The sequence below is a fragment of the Littorina saxatilis genome, linkage group LG14 (genome assembly GCF_037325665.1).
Source record: "Littorina saxatilis isolate snail1 linkage group LG14, US_GU_Lsax_2.0, whole genome shotgun sequence".
Classification (NCBI taxonomy): Eukaryota; Metazoa; Mollusca; class Gastropoda; order Littorinimorpha; family Littorinidae; genus Littorina; species Littorina saxatilis.
This window is the reverse complement of record NC_090258.1, coordinates 166,154-187,389: the sequence shown is the minus strand read 5'-3', so window position 1 is coordinate 187,389 and position 21,236 is coordinate 166,154. Positions and strand designations below refer to the sequence as shown.

The 21,236-nt window shown below is 43.6% G+C and overlaps 1 protein-coding gene across 2 annotated transcripts in view; it reads left to right on the top strand.

Annotated features, from left to right (window-relative positions):
* LOC138946822 (uncharacterized) overlaps positions 1 to 21,236 on the top strand; it is a 106,288-nt gene that overhangs the window by 68,725 nt on the left and 16,327 nt on the right. For both annotated transcript variants that reach the window (XR_011449426.1, XM_070318225.1), the window contains exons 4-8: positions 6,298 to 6,530; positions 7,865 to 8,019; positions 10,920 to 11,068; positions 12,501 to 12,588; positions 12,862 to 13,018. Coding sequence is in view for 1 of the 2 variants with exons in the window: in XM_070318225.1 (XP_070174326.1) it covers positions 6,298 to 6,530; positions 7,865 to 8,019; positions 10,920 to 11,068; positions 12,501 to 12,588; positions 12,862 to 13,018 (782 nt within the window). In the remaining variant the exon portion in view is untranslated. The remainder of the gene's footprint in view (positions 1 to 6,297; positions 6,531 to 7,864; positions 8,020 to 10,919; positions 11,069 to 12,500; positions 12,589 to 12,861; positions 13,019 to 21,236) is intronic.

The window sequence follows — 21,236 nt, the reverse complement described above, 5'->3', positions numbered from 1 at the left end:
TGCCCGTAATTCGTTCTACTCTCTATGGTTCGAATCTCGGCTTATTATCCTATCAACGTTGTAGTTGAATTAATCAACCAGCCACTCAACATTGAAATCATCATGATCTGTCATTGACATAGGAACTGAAGCTATCAACCAGAGTATGATCAGGCAAACCGTCCGCTGATTTTACCTGCCCGTCCAACGGTTTTTCTTTCTCAAGAGAAGACAATTACCCTTACGTAATACGTCCTACTCTTGCCAACCACTCACAGTGAAACGTGAATCAATGTGAAACAGTGGTTAAACAAGTATTATGTGAAAGAATAATACTTTTCTTCTTTTTTTATTTATATAATGCGAAGAAGAACTCCGGTTTCCGCATTAGCGTTTACAGATTTATTTAGCTGTGCGACACCAACACACAGACTAGCTTTTTTATGTTCTTTACTGACGTGTGAAGCTTCCTAACACACGTCGGAAAATAGATGAAGTTCTTTATAAATCACTTTATGAACGAACAGACAAACAATAAGATAATTTCACAGGAGATAAAAAAAAAAATGCTATTCAAACAATTTGGAATAGAATTTTGGAAATTTTGAATAAGCTGGATTATGCAGCTTATATCCCTGACGTAATGCCCCCAAACTTGTAGCGTAGGGTGTCATATTAAACAAACCTGTCTAAAACATTCTCACCCTACCCACTTCACGAATCGCTTCTCGATTATTTTAAGATCTTTTATTGATGATTACAAATATTGGCTCGTTCTTTTTTACGTATGTTCGTTCATAGTCAATTCATTGACTACTTGTTTTCCTTTTATCTCCGTTGCATTATCAGATCACATGTATCACTTATCGTTCTGTCCTCGTTCATGCGAAGCCATTAGAGTTGAACAATCTCTCGAATGCGTGAATACGCTGTCGCAACTCGAGCTTGTTTGCATTGACTGAGATCCGTGCGGGACGTCGTACATCCATCAACAGGTTACGACGTGGGGCTGGTAATACCGGCAATCGGGACCGCAGTTCTCAGGAACGTCATAAGTAGGAATAAGAACTTCATCCTTCTTCCACCTTGGATTGGATCAGCATGCCGCTGTAACATCAACGGTAGCATATGCTCGTACACAGCGCATCTCACTAAACATCATTTGCAAAACATTTACCTAATCTACTGTGAAATCACACGTAACAGGACAAACAAAAAAACCTAACATTGCACTTGACTATTCCATATACTGTTATCGGTTAGACGGTTATCACAATACTGCCCTTCACCATTCATTTACCCAAAAACAACCTACCCAATGCCTTCTCTTGTCAAACGGGTGGACGGGAAAATGAATCATCGATTGGCTTACCTGGACCGATGTTGCAAACATAATTGTTTACGTTTCCACGCTTTCCAAAGCACGCACAACAACTCATGTCATCAACTCCATGTTGATCCAACCGCGCATCAAGTCGTGGTAGTCAATAAATACGTCACAGCGCAACGAGTTACGTCATCAAATGACGACGATCCTCTCGGCATCTCGGTTCACTCAAACCTTCCGGAACATGACCAAGACTAGGAAAGTCCTATTTTGTTACAGTCGGTCTCTCTAAAGTGAAGCATTCCCTAAGATCGTGTTGCGTTAGTCGGTCTCTCTAAAGTGAGGAATTCCCTAAGATCGTGTTGCGTTAGTCGGTCTCTCTAAAGTGAGGAATTCCCTAAGATCGTGTTGCGTTAGTCGGTCTCTCTAAAGTGAGGAATTCCCTAAGATCGTGTTGCGTTAGTCGGTCTCTCTAAAGTGAGGAATTCCCTAAGATCGTGTTGCGTTAGTCGGTCTCTCTAAAGTGAAGCATTCCCTAAGATCGTGTTGCGTTAGTCGGTCTCCCTAAAGTGAGGCATTCCCTAAGATCGTGTTGCGTTAGTCGGTCTCCCTAAAGTGAGGCATTCCCAAAGATCGTGTTGCGTTAGTCGGTCTCTCTAAAGTGAGGCATTCCCTAAGATCGTGTTGCGTTAGTCGGTCTCCCTAAAGTGAGGCATTCCCTAAGATCGTGTTGCGTTAGTCGGTCTCTCTAAAGTGAGGAATTCCCTAAGATCGTGTTGCGTTAGTCGGTCTCCCTAAAGTGAGGCATTCCCTAAGATCGTGTTGCGTTAGTCGGTCTCTCTAAAGTGAGGCATTCCCTAAGATCGTGTTGCGTTAGTCGGTCTCTCTAAAGTGAGGAATTCCCTAAGATCGTGTTGCGTTAGTCGGTCTCTCTAAAGTGAGGCATTCCCTAAGATCGTGTTGCGTTAGTCGGTCTCTCTAAAGTGAGGCATTCCCTAAGATCGTGTTGCGTTAGTCGGTCTCTCTAAAGTGAGGCATTTCCTAAGATCGTGTTGCGTTAGTCGGTCTCCCTAAAGTGAAGCATTCCCTAAGATCGTGTTGCGTTAGTCGGTCTCTCTAAAGTGAGGCATTCCCTAAGATCGTGTTGCGTTAGTCGGTCTCCCTAAAGTGAAGCATTCCCTAAGATCGTGTTGCGTTAGTCGGTCTCTCTAAAGTGAGGCATTCCCTAAGATCGTGTTGCGTTAGTCGGTCTCTCTAAAGTGAGGCATTCCCTAAGATCGTGTTGCGTTAGTCGGTCTCTCTAAAGTGAGGCATTCCTTAAGATCGTGTTGCGTTAGTCGGTCTCTCTAAAGTGAAGCATTCCCTAAGATCGTGTTGCGTTAGTCGGTCTCCCTAAAGTGAGGCATTCCTTAAGATCGTGTTGCGTTAGTCGGTCTCTCTAAAGTGAGGCATTCCCTAAGATCGTGTTGCGTTAGTCGGTCTCTCTAAAGTGAGGCATTCCCTAAGATCGTGTTGCGTTAGTCGGTCTCTCTAAAGTGAGGCATTCCCTAAGATCGTGTTGCGTTAGTCGGCAGGTAGTCTTGGTCTTGGATTAGGGTTACCCTAGCCCTAACCCTAACCTAACATAGAGGGGGAATCGAGACGAGGGTCGTGGTGTGTGTGTGTGTGTGTGTGTGTGTGTGTGTGTGTGTGTGTGTGTGTGTGTGTGTGTGTGTGTGTGTGTGTGTGTGTGTGTGTGTGTGTGTGTGTGTGTGTGTGTGTGTGTGTGTAGAGCGATTCAGAGTAAACTACTGGACCGATCGTTTTACAATTTTACATGAGAGTTCCTGGGTATGATATCCCCAGACGTTTTTTCATTTTTTTGATAAAAGTATTTGATGACGTCATATCCGGCTTTTTGTAAAAGTTGAGGCGGCACCGTCACACCCTCATTTTTCAATCAAATTGATTGAAATTTTGGCCAAGAAATCTTCGACGAAGGCCGGACTTTGGTATTGCATTTCAGCTTGGAGGCTTAAAAATTAATTTATGACTTTGGTCATTACAAATCTGAAAATTGTAATTAAAAATAATTTCATCTTAGTCCTTGTCGGTTCCTGATTCCAAAAACATATAGATATGTTATGTTTGGATTAAAAACAAGCTCAGAAAGTTAAAAAGAATAGAGATACTGAAAATCGCGCTATCCTGCTAAACGAAACCGCTACCACGCTATACTGACTGGCTTGTCAGTTTCACTGCGTTTTACACGTGCGGGGGATTGACGAAGCTGCCACGTATTGTCTTGGTGAAAAAGTGCAGTGCGTTCAGTTTCATTCCGTGAGTTCGACAACTTGACTAAATGTAGTAATTTTGCATTACGCGACTTGTCTTTTTTCCCTCCTAAGACAAGCAATATTATTTGATAACCCATACTTCCTAGGCACACAAAAGCCAAACACTAACTGTGGCCTTTTTCCTTGCTTGAATAGGTGGCTGTGATCGCCTCCAGTCCAAATGAACTTTAAGCTGCAATTGTTCTCGATCCTTAAATAAATAACATTGTGTTTTCTGCATGTCTGTCTTACTATCGCCTAACAGTATGTACATAAAGCCGTATTCCGCAACCGTTCAGTCTCAGAACTCAGACACAATGTCTGTCTTACTATCGCCTAACAGTATGTACATAAAGCCGTATTCCGCAACCGTTCAGTCTCAGAACTCAGACACAATGTCTGTCTTACTATCGCCTAACAGTATGTACATAAAGCCGTAATCCGCAACCGTTCAGTCTCAGAACTCAGACACAATGTCTGTCTTACTATCACCCAACAGTATGTACATAAAGCCGTATTCCGCAACCGTTCAGTCTCAGAACTCAGACACAATGTCTGTCTTACTATCGCCTAACAGTATGTACATAAAGCCGTATTCCGCAACCGTTCAGTCTCAGAACTCAGACACAATGTCTGCCGATATGTCTTTCGAGGTCTACTGAGTCACCGTTCCCAACACTAACTTGTATCTTTGTTTTGTTCTCTCACTTCTTTGTGTGTGTGGTGAATTGTCTGACATGCTCGTCTCAACACTAACTGGTATCTTTGTTTTGTTCTCTCTCTTCTTTGTGTGTGTGGTGTATTGTCTGACATGCTCGTCTTAACACTAACTGGTATCTTTGTTTTGTTCTCTCACTTCTTTGTGTGTGTGGTGAATTGTCTGACATGCTCGTCTCAACACTAACTGGTATCTTTGTTTTGTTCTCTCTCTTCTTTGTGTGTGTGGTGTATTGTCTGACATGCTCGTCTCAACACTAACTGGTATCTTTGTTTTGTTCTCTCTCTTCTTTGTGTGTGTTGTGTATTGGCTGACATGCTCGTCTCAACACTAACTGGTATCTTTGTTTTGTTCTCTCTCTTCTTTGTGTGTGTTGTGTATTGGCTGACATGCTCGTCTCAACACTAACTGGTATCTTTGTTTTGTTCTCTCTCTTCTTTGTGTGTGTGGTGTATTGTCTGACATGCTCGTCTTAGCACTAACTGGTATCTTTGTTTTGTTCTCTCACTTCTTTGTGTGTGTGGTGAATTGTCTGACATGCTCGTCTTAACACTAACTTGTATCTTTGTTTTGTTCTCTTTCTTCTTTGTGTGTGTGGTGTATTGTCTGACATGCTCGTCTCAACACTAACTGGTATCTTTGTTTTGTTCTCTCACTTCTTTGTGTGTGTGGTGTATTGGCTGACATGCTCGTCTCAACACTAACTGGTATCTTTGTTTTGTTCTCTCACTTCTTTGTGTGTGTGGTGAATTGTCTGACATGCTCGTCTTAACACTAACTGGTATCTTTGTTTTGTTCTCTCTCTTCTTTGTGTGTGTGGTGTATTGTCTGACATGCTCGTCTTAACACTAACTGGTATCTTTGTTTTGTTCTTTCTCATCTTTGTGTGTGTGGTGTATTGGCTGACATGCTCGTCTTAACACTAACTGGTATCTTTGTTTTGTTCTCTCTCTTCTTTGTGTGTGTGGTGTATTGGCTGACATGCTCGTCTCAACACTAACTGGTATCTTTGTTTTGTTCTCTCTCTTCTTTGTGTGTGTGGTGTATTGGCTGACATGCTCGTCTCAACACTAACTGGTATCTTTGTTTTGTTCTCTCTCTTCTTTGTGTGTGTGGTGTATTGGCTGACATGCTCGTCTCAACACTAACTTGAATCTTTGTTTTGTTCTCTCTCTTCTTTGTGTGTGTGGTGTATTGGCTGACATGCTCGTTAGCAATGTCCTCGCTAGCTTGTCTGACAATCCCCCTGTCTGTGCCCATCGCGCCTAGAGCCCCAGGCAATAACGATGATCCCTCATGGTTACCACACGTATGCGAATAAATCAATTCAGCTGACCCTTTGTCTCCGTGCTTTGTGACATAGGCCTGACAGTGTCCTCCAGGAAATGAACGGAGGGAGGGTCAAGGGGGGGGGGGGGGGGGGGGCAAGTGATCTATCTTGAGGGATTTGTTAGACCCCGATTTGTCTGGAATATAATCCAGGTGTTGATAGTCTACATCTCTTTTGATTAAGTGACTGCTTCCGCGTTCTTTGGATTATCTTATTTATACCAATTATGTCGCGTGCGCACAGCCGTATAGTTGTGTGTGTGTGTTTGTGTATGTGTGTGTGTGTGTGTGTGTGTGTGTGTGTGTGTGTGCGTGTGCGTGTGAGTGTGTGTGTGTGTATGTGTGTATGTGTGTGTGTGTGTGTGTGTGTGTGTGTGTGTGTGTGTGTGTGTGTGTGTGTGTGTGTCGAACAACAGCCTACCTTTGAGTGTGAAAGATGACATGGTGATGAAAGATGACATGGTGACATGTGACAATACAAGCTGAGGTTGACGAGTCGTCACTGACTTATTTGTGTGTCCGTCCTAAGCACAGACGGTGGACGCCTACATGTGAATGTTTCGTTTCGCCTATACTTAGTCCTTTTAAAAACTAACACTTATTTTGATTCGTGAACACATTTTTTTCAGATACGCTCGACTGCTATTACGACCGGATGTTGATTGGGTTGAACCCTGTTGGGTTCAGAGGTCACATCCGCTACATCGACAAACTGACGAGCTCTGCCTGTGACCTGAAGCCTCTGACTGACCTGAAGAAGGCCGGGGTCACCGACTTTGACCATCTGCAGTGGGACGGCTACGGCATCGTGGCCATGCATAAACAGGACGTCTGTAATGGGGAGTCTGCGTATTCCACCACGGTATGTTGGGGTGGTGGAACACGTACTATGAAGGGCTGGACCTAGTGTAATGGAGAGTCTGCGTATTCCACCACGGTATGTTGGGGTGGTGGAACACGTACTATGAAGGGCTGGACATAGTGTAATGGAGAGTCTGCGTATTCCACCACGGTATGTTGGGGTGGTGGAACACGTACTATGAAGGGCTGGACATAGTGTAATGGAGAGTCTGCGTATTCCACCACGGTATGTTGGGGTGGTGGAACACGTACTATGAAGGGCTGGACATAGTGTAATGGAGAGTGCGTATTCCACCACGGTATGTTGGGGTGGTGGAACACGTACTTTACAAGGACCTAGTGTAATGGGGAGTCTGCGTATTCCACCACGGTATGTTGGGGTGGTGGAACACGTACTACGAAGGTTTGGACCTGGTGTAATGGGGAGTCTGCGTATTCCACCAGTTGGGCTGGACCGAGTGAAATGGGGAGTCTCTACTTTGTGAATATGTCCTTAATCAAAACAACACATTCATAAATTCACAATGTAGTTTGTCCTAAATGTAATATTTCTTTTTTTTGATTATTTATTTTATGGAAGACTTTTTTTTTAACCCAATTCTGTCTATTTTGTCTTTGCAAGTCCAAGGTACACTCGCAGTGCATGTATTAAAAGACACAGTCACAATGATTTGCTGAAACGTGATCAGTTATCATGCTAATTGATCAAATCAGTGTGAATAGGTGGACGGTTTTGCAATGCAAACTCTTCAGTGTCCGTATCCATTCTATTCATCGCAATAGTTTTTCAGGACTGGCAGTCAGCCGTGCGCGTGGAACGTGAAACCCGTGGTAAATGAGGTCATCCAGTCTGTTTTCTATAAAATGCGTGCACGTTTTACGTTTGTCATGGACAAAGTAAAGCGCAGCGAAAACAAAGGCGTTAATTCCATTTGTTTGTCAGATACAGACAGGGAAAATTTACAGTCTGCAAAGATACAGCACAAGATGATCCGCTCCCCTCTGTACAACATACAAGTTTATATGACAACAGGACCACCAACCATCTTATATCATACCACACGTTCTATCCTAACCGGTGTATATCTGTTCCATACAGCACAAGTTGATCCGCTCCCCTCTGTACAACATACAAGCTTATATGACAACAGGACCACCAACCATCTTATATCATACCACACGTTCTATCCTAACCGGTGTATATCTGTTCCATACAGCACAAGATGATCCGCTCCCCTCTGTACAACATACAAGCTTATATAACAACAGGACCACCAACCATCTTATATCATACCACACGTTCTATCCTAACCGGTGTATATCTGTTCCATACAGCACGGGTTCGACATCTACTCGCGGAAGCTGGTGGTGCAGTACTATGACCGTGTGTACGTCAGCCTGGACGAGATCGTCACCTTTATCTGTGCCGTGGAGACAAACAACCCGGTCAACGTCATGAGCAGCGTCTTCACCGCACCTCTGGAAGAAGGGTAAGCCCTGTGTACACACTTTTCTTACCGCACCTCTGGAAGAAGGGTAAGCCCTGTGTAAATACTTTTTTCACTGCACCTCTGGAAGAAGGGTAAGCCCTGTGTAAATACTTTTTTCACTGCACCTCTGGAAGAAGGGTAAGCCCTGTGTACACACTTTTCTCACTGCACCTCTGGAAGAAGGGTAAGCCCTGTTTACACACTTTTCTCACTGCACCTCTGGAAGAAGGGTAAGCCCTGTGTACACACTTTTCTTACCGCACCTCTGGAAGAAGGGTAAGCCCTGTGTAAATACTTTTTTCACTGCACCTCTGGAAGAAGGGTAAGCCCTGTGTATACACTTTTCTCACTGCACCTCTGGAAGAAGGGTAATCCCTGTGTAAATACATTTTTCACTGCACCTCTGGAAGAAGGGTAAGCCCTGTGTAAATACTTTTTTCACTGCACCTCTGGAAGAAGGGTAAGCCCTGTGTACACACTTTTATTACCGCACCTCTGGAAGAAGGGTAAGCCCTGTGTACACACTGTTTTCACTGCACCTCTGGAAGAAGGGTAAGCCCTGTGTACACACTTTTCTTACCGCATCTCTGGAAGAAGGGTAAGCCCTGTGTACACACTTTTCTCACTGCACCTCTGGAAGAAGGGTAAGCCCTGTGTACACACTTTTTTCACTGCACCTCTGGAAGAAGGGTAAGCCCTGTGTACACACTTTTTTCACTGCACCTCTGGAAGAAGGGTAAGCCCTGTGTACACACTTTTCTTACCGCACCTCTGGAAGAAGAGTAAGCCCTGTGTACACACTTTTCTCACTGCACCTCTGGAAGAAGGGTAAGCCCTGTGTACACACTTTTCTTACCGCATCTCTGGAAGAAAGGTAAGCCCTGTGTACACACTTTTCTTACCGCACCTCTGGAAGAAGGGTAAGCCCTGTGTACACACTTTTCTCACTGCACCTCTGGAAGAAGGGTAAGCCCTGTGTACACACTTTTCTTACCGCACCTCTGGAAGAAGGGTAAGCCCTGTGTACACACTTTTTTCACTGCACCTCTGGAAGAAGGGTTGTGAAGGAAATCACGAATAACACTAACAGGCAAAGTTTGACAGTGATATCCTCCACGCTTTTAGAGCGCTAACCAGACATAATAGCGTGACATAGCGAAGTGTGGTGCACGTACTGTGAATTCAGCTCACTGACCGAGAGAGTTGATGTTGGGAATCGCAACGAAGATATCGTTACACTTAACCACTGTCCAGCGACATGGAGGGGTTGTCACAAGAATCGACCGGGAGAAAGGAAGCCCGAGTAGAGCACTTAACAGGTAAATGGAATAAGCATTTGAATATCGCTAATGCTTATCGCATAAGTTGAATCGACTAACACTGTAACTTTAAACATAGCAGACAGATATCTAAGACAAGATGTCCGCTATTTATGTTGTGCAGTGCGGCGTGTAACCGGTCGGAAAGGTAGTGTCCAGATGACAGAATGAAGGATCTGAGAAGCCGCCGGAATATCACGCCAATAGACCCGCATAGCTGAAATTCGACGGGATTTCTAGAAGCTAGTGCACGGTTATTTTTGTCCGTAGAGTTGGACCATAGTGGTCACAGGGCGGTAGAAACTGAGTAGACCGAGGTCACCAGTAGCAGGAATTAGTAGTAAAATACATTTCCTAGTGAACAGCAATAGAAGCTGTGTAATTCTGCGTAAGACCAGAATTAAAATATGTCTACAATATCTTAATTACTTAAGAGATAAGGAATATTTAGTAGACAGAGCAGACGGTGATTTAAGTCTGCCGGAATAGGAACTATTACTGGGTTTTTTTTTTACTTCTCACGAGCCGTGAGTAGATACCTGTAAACTAGATATCGTGTGCCTGTGCGTTCACGGACTGTTTGTGTAGTTTTATACCTAAGTGAAGGGTAGAGAGTTTTGTCATTGCAATTGTGTACGAGATTGTCATCTCGAGTTGTTTTTTTGCCTACAAAACTGTGAGTACTGGATTTTTGAGTACCTAACATTTATGTTCATGATTGTGTGTATTTGTGTGTATGATGTCATAGCCGTATAATACAGTGGAGGGAACGTACCTTTGGCGTTGTGTTTGATTCCTGTATGACAGCATATTAGCGCACTTGCATTCATTCACAAGGGTAAGCCCTGTGTACACACTTTTTTCACTGCACCTCTGGAAGAAGGGTAAGCCCTGTGTACACACTTTTTTCACTGCACCTCTGGAAGAAGGGTAAGCCCTGTGTACACACTTTTTTCACTGCACCTCTGGAAGAAGGGTAAGCCCTGTGTACACACTTTTTTCACTGCACCTCTGGAAGAAGGGTAAGCTCTTTGTACACACTTTTCTTACCGCACTTTTGTACCCGTGCCTCATGATAGAAGCACCTCTCTCTCAAACGCTAGTTCCAGCCCTGCTTGTTATTTCTTGCCCACAATGCCACTCGTCGAAACAGGAGCCCGGGTCCAGCAAACATGATAGATTTTGCGGGGAGAACGGTCAAATACCGTGTACCAAACTGAGATGACGTCATTGTTCTCAGACTGTTGACGTAAAACCTGTTTTAAGCTCCACGGACTGTCGACGAAGAGGGGGGAGGCGGGATAGGGGGGGGGGGGGGGGGGCACTGGTATTACTGGTTGTCTGAGGCGATATGTGTTCAGGTTTCTAGACAAGGCCCAGGTGCGCGGGGTGGGCACACACTTTATCTTCTCGCTGCACAAGTCTAAAGGAGCATTGTGTGTTCAGGTTTATAACGGTGCATTGTGTGTTCAGGTTTGTAACGGTGCATTATGTGTTCAGGATTCTAACAGTGCACTGTGTGTTCAGGTTAGTAACGGTGCATTGTGTGTTCAGGATTGTAACGGTGCATTGTGTGTTCAGGTTTCTGGACAAGGCCCAGGTGCGCGGGGTGGGCACACACTTTATCTTCTCGCTGCACAAGTCTCAGGACGACGCCGCCATTGGGGACGGGGACACGCTGGGGGTCGGGGCGCTCGTCTTCCTCAAGGTCAAGATCAGGGAGCACAGTCGTGAGTACACCGACCACCTCTCTTAATGACATACGATACCAGTACACTGACCACCTCTCTTAATGACATACGATACCAGTACACTGACCACCTCTCTTAATGATATACGATACCAGTACACTGACCACCTCTCTTAATGACATACGATACCAGTACACTGATCCCCTCTCTTAATGACATACGATACCAGTACACTGATCATCGCTCTTAATGATATACGATACCAGTACATTGACCACCTCTCTTATTGATATACGATACTAGTATGACCACCTAAATTAATGACATACGATACCGGTACACTAACCACCTCTCTTAATGACATACGATACTTAATGACATTCGATACCAGTACACTGACCACCTCTCTTAATGACATACGATACCAACAGAACACAGTCGTGAGTACACTGACCACCACTTTTAATGATATACGATACCAGTACACTGACCACCTCTCTTAATGACATACAATACCAGTACACTGACCACCTCTCTTAATGACATACCATACCAACAGAACACAGTCGTGTGTACACTTACCACCTCTCTTAATGACATTCGATACCAACAGAACTAGGTAATGAGTACACTGTCCACGTCTCTTAGTGACGTTCGATACCAGTACACTGACCACCTCTCTTAATGACATACGATACCAAAACTTGTCTAGATCACGCTCACTTTTTGCCCCTTTTTTGTTTACTGATATATATGGCATCAATATAGTCATGGGTACATTTTCCTCCGCTTTTAATTAAATACGGTACTGACAGAGCAGAGACATGAGTACATGCCATGCCTAATTTAATAAAGAACGACACCAACAGAACACAGTCCTGAGTACATTCTCCTCCTCTCTTAATGAATTACGACACCAACATAGCACAGTCTTGAGTAATTTGCCCACCTCTTTTAAAGTCCCTATCTTTCTCCTGTAAATGATTCGGCGCACCATCTCAGATCTGGTCAAGCTTTTTTTCTTTTCCCCACAAGACCATCCTAACATCTACTGCCAGGCTGCTGAATGTTCAAGCTGGGAGATTTGCTATGACCACACAGACACTGAACAAGTGTGAAAGGCCAGCGGGGCATTTCAGTACAGACAAAACACAGTCTCGGAAACCTTAATGGATCCCCGATAGTACAGGTTTAAATCCTCGATAGCACAGAGGTACCACGAGTTCACGAGTTCAAACGGATGCGCAAAAGTACATGTGTACCGTAACTGTCGTCGGTCACAAGCTCACACGTATGATGGTATTACACTCTACTGTTTATGTAAAGCGTATGGCACGGTTCTATGACGCTCTACTGTTTATGTTTGGAGTGTGGCATCATTTAACTGCGCGTTACTGTTCTTTATGTTTGGATTTGACATTCTACTGCAACCTACTGTTTATGTTAATGTGAATGTTGTTCCCGCTTGCAGCGTTCGCCACCCTCATCATCGAGAGCTGTGGAGCGGACGATGGGAACGGCACCAACTCTACAGCCAACTTCAGCTTTCATGACCAGGGGTACACACACACACACGCACACTCACACACACACACACACACACACACACACTCACACACACCCACACACACACACACACACACACACACGCACGCACACTCACACACGCACACACACACACACACACACACACACACACACGAAACACACAATTTTATGTCGTAAAGGGAAGAACGTTGTCGCATATGCTTTGATTGATATATTGCCTTAATACACTTTATTTACGATTATTGATACACTTCAGCTTTAACACGCTGTGTTTCATTGTGCAGGTGCCCCGTGGAGCCAGTGGGTCAGTGGATCATGAAGCCCAACGCCAAGGAGTTCCACCTCTACTTCAAGATCTTCCGCTTCGAGGAGACCAACGAGCTGCGCATCACGTGTGTGGTGAGAGGCTGTACCAGCTGGGACTCGCCCTCCTGCAGCATCGTGAGTCTTAAGAGCTAATCACACGCCTCTTTGCACACAACTTGGCTCATTGTTGACATTTTATTCCCCCCCCCCCCCCCCCTCACTCTATCTTTTTGTCTCTTACACAAACACAAGCACACACATGCACTCACATTTCTCACGCACACACACACACACACACACACACACACACACACACACACACACACACACACACACACACACACACACACACACACACACACACACACGCTCTTGCAAACCGTGTCTAAAACGAATCATTCAATATCTATCGATATTGCATTTGTTAACTAGCTTTTTTGAATTGAATTAAGATAACATTTTTGTGCTGATATAAAGTTTGTAACCTTTGCTTTTTATATTTAGTCAAGTTTTGACTAAATATTTTAACATCGAGGGGGAATCGAAACGAGGGTCGTGGTGTATGTGCGTCTGTCTGTCTGTGTGTGTGTGTAGAGCGATTCAGACTAAACTACTGGACCGATCTTTATGAAATTTGACATGAGAGTTCCTGGGTATGAAATCCCCGAACGTTTTTTTCATTTTTTTGATAAATGTCTTTGATGACGTCATATCCGGCTTTTCGTGAAAGTTGAGGCGGCACTGTCACGCCCTCATTTTTCAACCAAATTGGTTGAAATTTTGGTCAAGTAATCTTCGACGAAGCCCGGGGTTCGGTATTGCATTTCAGCTTGGTGGCTTAAAAATTAATTAATGACTTTGGTCATTAAAAATCTGAAAATTGTAAAAAAAAATACAAATTTATAAAACGATCCAAATTTACGTTTATCTTATTCTCCATCATTTGCTGATTCCAAAAACATATAAATATGTTATATTCGGATTAAAAACAAGCTCTGAAAATTAAATATATAAAAATTATTATCAAAATTAAATTGTCCAAATCAATTTAAAAACACTTTCATCTTATTCCTTGTCGGTTCCTGATTCCAAAAACATATAGATATGATATGTTTGGATTAAAAACACGCTCAGAAAGTTAAAACAAAGAGAGGTACAGAAAAGCGTGCTATCCTTCTTAGCGCAACTACTACCCCGCTCTTCTTGTCAATTTCACTGCCTTTGCCATGAGCGGTGGACTGACGATGCTACGAGTATACGGTCTTGCTGAAAAATGGCAGCTACTTGACTAAATATTGTATTTTCGCCTTACGCGACTTGTTGTATTTGTTTTTGCTACTTGAAGCCTACCTATGTCTGTCTAAGTTCTAATGTTAAGCGATGGTCATATAAATGCTTGGTAACGGCAGTGACCTTTGTCCATTGCTTGGTAACGGCAGTGACCTTTGTCCATTGCTTGGTAACGGCAGTGACCTTTGTCCATTGCTTCGTGTGTCTTTGAGTTTTGTACCGTTGTGTTCACAATAAGAACCCGTACTTTCCCTCGAAACCATGCTCACCTTGTATAACTCTGTCCTATACCTGCCAAACCATGCTCACCTTGTATAACTCTGTCCTATACCTGCCAATCGCTAATGAATGAAGTAATTCGTTTAACTGAACAGCGAGTGGTTAACTAACTAATTTATTATGTTGATTAGGTAAAACTAATGACCTGCTTTCACGAGACATTCTCATATGTTGTACCTTGTTACCCGCTGTCAGTATGGCATTAAAAGAAAGTCAAGGTCACGAGAAGCATGACGGTACACAATCAAGAACACTGGCTGAAGAAAACACAGTAAGTATGGCATCAAAAGAAAGTCAAGGTCACCAGACACATGACGGTACACAATCAAGAACACTGGCTGAAGAAAACACAGTAAGTATGGCATCAAAAGAAAGTCAAGGTCACCAGACACATGACGGTACACAATCAAGAAAATTGGCTGAAGAAAACACAGTAAGCATGGTATCAAAAGAAAGTCAAGGTCACCAGACACATGACGGTACACAATCAAGAACACTGGCTGAAGAAAACACAGTAAGTATGGCATCAAAAGAAAGTCAAGGTCACCAGACACATGACGGTACACAATCAAGAACACTGGCTGAAGAAAACACAGTAAGTATGGCATCAAAAGAAAGTCAAGGTCACCAGAAGCATGACGGTACACAATCAAGAACACTGGCTGAAGAAAACACAGTAAGCATGGCATCAAAAGAAAGTCAAGGTCACCAGACACATGACGGTACACAATCAAGAACACTGGCTGAAGAAAACACAGTAAGCATGGCATCAAAAGAAAGTCAAGGTCACCAGACACATGACGGTACACAATCAAGAAAATTGGCTGAAGAAAACACAGTAAGCATGGTATCAAAAGAAAGTCAAGGTCACCAGACACATGACGGTACACAATCAAGAACACTGGCCGAGGAGTCAAATTAAGCATGTGAACACGGAACTGTGGTTACCAAGGCTACCAAGTCTTTTGTTACCAGTCCATTAACCCTCTGTCTTTCCAGTCTGATCTATTTCTCTATCTGATGTTTCTGAACCATTTTGTTTTAATGTTTCTAAAACAAATCATTTTGTGCTTTGTTCCGCTTTCATTACTACTCTCTGGTGCTGTCATTTTCTGTCTGAACTCAAGCACAGCAGGTAAAAATCATTTTATGTGAGTTTGTTGCTTACTTTGTGAGTTGAATGGTATTATCCTAACATGCTTAATCATACTAATTGCTCGTAGGCTTAGTTAGATCTTTTGACTCTTTAGCATTTATTTAGAAAACAATGGTTATTGGAACACAAAGATACAATGCTCCTTTAGTGTTAGTCAACAGTAGAGAAGAAAGGCTATGCATTTAACAACCGCTATTTGAAATAACGCATCCATGCCAGTGATTTAATACTTAGACTATTCTGTGCGCTTAACATTCTTTCAGTTAATTAGGTATGTGTTTTCTCGGTGTGGGAATCATGTCTACTTAATTCTGGTTAGTTTTTATCGCTGTCTGCAGCCTACACACATATTCATATTTTACAAAAAAAGAATTATGGCTAAATTATACAAATGAAATGTAGATAAGAAACAGCATTGTGGCATTGAAAAACGTCACTGCAGTATTTTAAGTAACATTTTATGGGAGAACATTTCTGTTTAAATTCACAAACCCCTTCACTGCCCACCCCGTATGTAATACGTGGGTCATTTTCGGTTTGTCGTACGCCCATAACCGTATCTCATACGTGGGATTTGTGTCAACAACATTTCAGGACATTTCTGAAAACTAAATGGGAGGTAACCACTGTCCAAGTACTTGTAGGGGTTCTAAACACAGTTCTTTCCCATAAACCGTTCGGATAAGTTACTACTAGTGTACCACGTGTTGAAAACTGTGTTAGAAATGTAGAACCTATCTATAGCATTCACAATGGCGGCCAAAAGTCGGACCTCAACTCGTAGACCTGTTTTCAAGCGATACGGTGTTCTGAAAGCTCTACAAGAAGTGATTTATGGATTACCACACAGAAGAATACTTTTATGGGCTGTAATGTGAGTACCTGATGTTTGACACCAGTTTTAGCAGTGTTTTGTGTGGTTTTACGTGCTGCAATGTGTGTGTGTGTGTAAGTCCGGAAACTGTAATTTTTGACAAAAATGGTCATTATATCAATTTTTACTATAACAATCACAAACAAAGTCCAATGATCATGTCATCCTATAATAGCCAAGGGTATAAGCAAAACGCATGCCAAAGATCTAAGAGATATCTCAATAAATGATCGAGCAATGAACAGATTAGTGAACCTACCGAAGAAAGCGAAATTTTTCCCTGGCACACAGCAATACCAAAATGCTGTTATACTGTGGCAGTGAAGAGGTTTACACTTGAAATATGATGAGTTTCAAAAACAAAAAAAAGCTGATTTATTTACCTGCGCATCCGGAAGATTTGTCTGAAATTCAACAGCGTAATTTATTTTTGGTGTTTCCTTTTATTTTACTACATTTCCATGGTAAAACAGTCTTTGTGTTTAACTTAAAACATGACCATTTGTCTGTTGCGCTAATTACTTCGGTTGTGTGTGTGTGTTGTGTGTGTTGTGTGTGTGTGTGTGTGTGTGTGTGTGTGTCACAAAGATGTGGGTATGATATTTGTGATGTGAAACACGTCGTGATTTTAACCTCCCTAAATATTGAATTGCGATGCGTAGGGGACAGGAGAAGCATTATCACGGGTTTCGTGGGTTGCACGAGGAAATAGCTTTAGCTTGACATGAGTTGTGTTTACAAGTTTGAGAAATAGAGCTGGGCTCGTATTCTTGAAAAAGCTGCAACATTGTGTCCTTTAAAGTCAAACTATCGTTTAACTACCGCCCGGTATTTATTTTTACTGCCCAGTAATTATTTATTTTCCCCCGGTATTAATATGTGTCTGGCGGAAAGTCGGCATGTTGCGAAAGCGTGCTTGCGTCTTGTTCAATGCATTACAGTGGCGAGAATTTGGTGTCTGATTCCGTAGCCGAACGGTTATAAATCGAATTCGCCTGATGCGCGATTGAGTCTAGTTCGAATCGCCATCAGGCCTTACTTTTGTTTTGTTTTACTCTTTGTCATTAATTTTGTTTGTTTTTGTTTATTTTCTTCGCGTACATTGTAATATCAAAATTGATTTAAAAAATTAATTTTAGGCGAGAATGAGCTTTTTTTTAAATTGATGGTTAACATGATATTACCGTTAACTACCTTGTATACGCCCACCCACCCTATGTACCAGTTTTGCCCAAAAGTTGGGGGTGGGCGTTTACTAGGTACTATACCCTTGGCAGGAGCGGGTCCTCAGCTAGAAAAACGATATTTTGGTCATTTGTCATAGAAGTGTTCAAAGGATGCGTTATTGCACAAAACTCCCCCCCCTCTCTCTCTCTCTCTCTCTCACTCTCTCTCTCTCTCACACACACACACACACACACACACACACACACACACACACACACACACACACACACACACACACACACACACACACACACACAAAATCAACCTCTTCAGACATCACTTCCCGCCAAAGATGAAGCTTTGAAGATGAAGACCATTGTTGGAGCACTCCGCGGTACAAGCCATCAACAACTGTACGACGAGTCAGGCTTTATTTCACTGTAAGAGAGGCGTAAACGTCAAAAATTGATATTATTTCACAAGATTGTACACCGTAAGGTGCCAAACTGCTTACTGCGTCCACGCCCATCATCATCACCACCGACGAAGTCCGGTCGACCTTCAAGAAGGTCAAGGCACGCAGTGCCGCAGGCCCAGACAACATCACTGGCAGGCTTCTACGGGAATGCGGAGACTCCCTTGCCCCTGTCTACCGCGAGCTCTTCCAGAGGTCCCTCGACGAACATTCCATCCCTGCAATCTGGAAGAGCTCCATCATTGTTCCTGTACCCAAGAAGCCCAATCCCTTGACATTGAACGACTACAGGCCCGTAGCGCTCACCTCCATCCCCTTCAAGTGCGCTGAGAAGTTGGTCCTTCGGAGGCTGAGGTTGGAGACAGAGGACCATCAGGATCCTCTTCAGTTTGCATACACCCGCAACCGGAGTACTGAAGATGCGATCCTGACCCTCGTCCACAACGTCTCCGCCCACCTGGAGAAGCCCTCCTCTTACGCCAGGGTCCTGTTCATCGACTTCAGCAGCGCCTTCAACACCATCCAGCCTCATCTCATGATGAGGAAGCTGCTGGAGTTCGACGTCAATCCAGTGCTGATCAGTTGGGTCTTCAGCTTCCTTACGAAGCGAACCCAGCGGGTCCGTATTGGACAAGTCTTGTCCGAGGCTGTCGCCACCAATACAGGCGCCCCCCAAGGCTGCGTGCTGTCTCCCACGCTCTTCACGCTGTACACCGCCGACTGTCGCCTCAGGGATCTTGTCAACCTGCTGCTGAAGTTTGCAGACGACACATCCCTGTCAGGTCTCATCCTGAAGAACGACGAATCGGCGTACAGACACGCAGTGGAGGAGCTGGTGCAGTGGTGCGACGACAACTTCCTGGAGCTCAACGTGAGCAAGACGAAGGAACTCATCATGGACTTCCGACGAACCAAGTCCGCCGTCGACCCCATCATCATCAAGGGCGAACCAGTCGAGATGGTGGATACCTACAAGTATCTGGGCACCATCATCGACAACCAGCTCGACTGGTCGCCAAACGTGGACGCCGTGTGCAAGCGGGCAAACCAGAGGCTCTTCTTCCTGAGGAAGCTGCGGCAGTTCCACGTCGACCCACAGATCCTCCACCTCTTCTACCAGGCGACTATTCAGAGTGTCGTCTCCTTCAACCAGCTCTGCTACCACAGCAGTGCAAAGAAAGGCGACATGGAAAGGTTGGAGAAGATTGTGAAGAGAGCAGGCTCCATCATTGGCTCTGAGCTTCAGCCTCTCAGCACTCGATTCCCGAGTGTGGCGCTGAAGAAGCTGAGCATGATCCGCTCTGACGACCGCCACCCTCTGCACCAGGCGCTCGCATCGTGCGAGCCCACGCGTGAGTCATCACGCCGTTTGAGGTGCTGGCGGGCCAGGACGAACCGGATGAGGGACTCGTTCCTCCCGATGGCTGTACGACTCTACAACCAGTCCCTGTGAATGTGACAGTATGCTAGATAGACTTGAGTGCTGTAAAATGTGACTGTGAGGACTATGGGTGATGTGAACTGTGATGTGAGGACTATGGGTGATGTGAACTGTGACTGCGGAAGGACAATGAGTGCTGTGAACTGTGACTTGGAGGACTATGGGTGATGTTTAGTAGGTGTGAGCGATGGTAGAGTAGAGGACGTGTGATTGGCGGGGGGGGGGGGGGTAAGAGTGGAATGTTGACGTCTGTTTACTTTGTATGATGGGGGGGGGGGGGGTTATGTTGTAATGTAATGTATGATGATGTACTATGTGTTGATTGCGCATGTATGGGGGTTATGATGCAATGTATATGTATGATGATGTATTCTGTGTCGATTGTGAATGTATGGTGGGGTGGGGGGGTATGATGTAATTTAATGTACGATGATATATTTGGTGTTTGATAGTGTATGATTGTTTGTTAGTTGTAGATTATAGTACGATGTTTGATGTTGTAATGTTTGTGCGTGTGTTATAATGCAATATGTTATGATGTAATGTGTGATGATGTATTCGGTGTTTGATAGTGGATGTATGCTTGTTAGTTGTAGATTTAGTACGATGTTTGAGGCTGTAATGTTTGTGCGGGTGTCATATGTAGCCGTACGAGGGTTCCAGTGTGTGAGTTGTGCATGGCCGGGCGCTAGAGTGCTGCATGAATAAGTGCATGTGGAGTTGTATGGCTGGGTGAATTGTGGGTTGCGTACGTCCGAGGGGCACATGTAGCCTGTGTGTCTGAAGTAGTGGGTATGTGTGCGTAAGGGTGTGTTGATATTGAACTTCAGTTGTTGCTTTGTAAATGTCTATGTATCAGTGTATTATGTCTTGCCACACACATGCCAAATTTCCTTGTATTGATGAGGACAATAAAATTTCTTGTATCTTGTATCTTGTACTTGCGATATTGCCACCATTAATATCAACTAATAATCCATATCGCCAGCGCAGACCTTTAGATAGGAAAGTTCCATCGTTTAACACTGCATTATGCAAAAACTCATTTCTCCCATCTACAACACACCTCTGGAATTCTTTACCAGACTACATAAAACTTAGTAAGTCCCTCAAGCACTTTTTGTCAAAAAACGATTTAAGTCCGCCGTGTTATTAATATTCTGGAGATCGCATATCACAAACAATTCACTGTAAGCTCAGGCTATATATAAGTGATCTTAATAACGATCTAGTGACTTTGAAGGACACAATGTTGCAGCGTTTTAGCCAGCGTGTCAGTTTCAAAGTCAATAGCAACAACCAAAACAAACTGAATGAAATACAAACACGGGGAGACCCTTTTTATTTATTTTTTATTTTTTTGTTTTTAATCTCAGTTGCATGCAAGTGGCTGCTACCGCATTTTAGGTGGGTTTTTTTCTCTCTCACCTTTGCTTTTTTAAGCGGGAAGCATCCTTCTTCATGGTTATTTATTTAATTTTTTTAATCAAATGTTTACATGTTTAAGTTAACAAACGTTATCAATAAACTAATATCATCTTAACCAAAGATTTAAAAAAAACAAAAACATTCCAGCCTAAAAAATTGTGACTGCGGATTTCCGTCCGAAACCGTAAAACACTTCCTATTAGATTGTCCAAATTATCGCGAAGCACGTCAAGAAACCATACA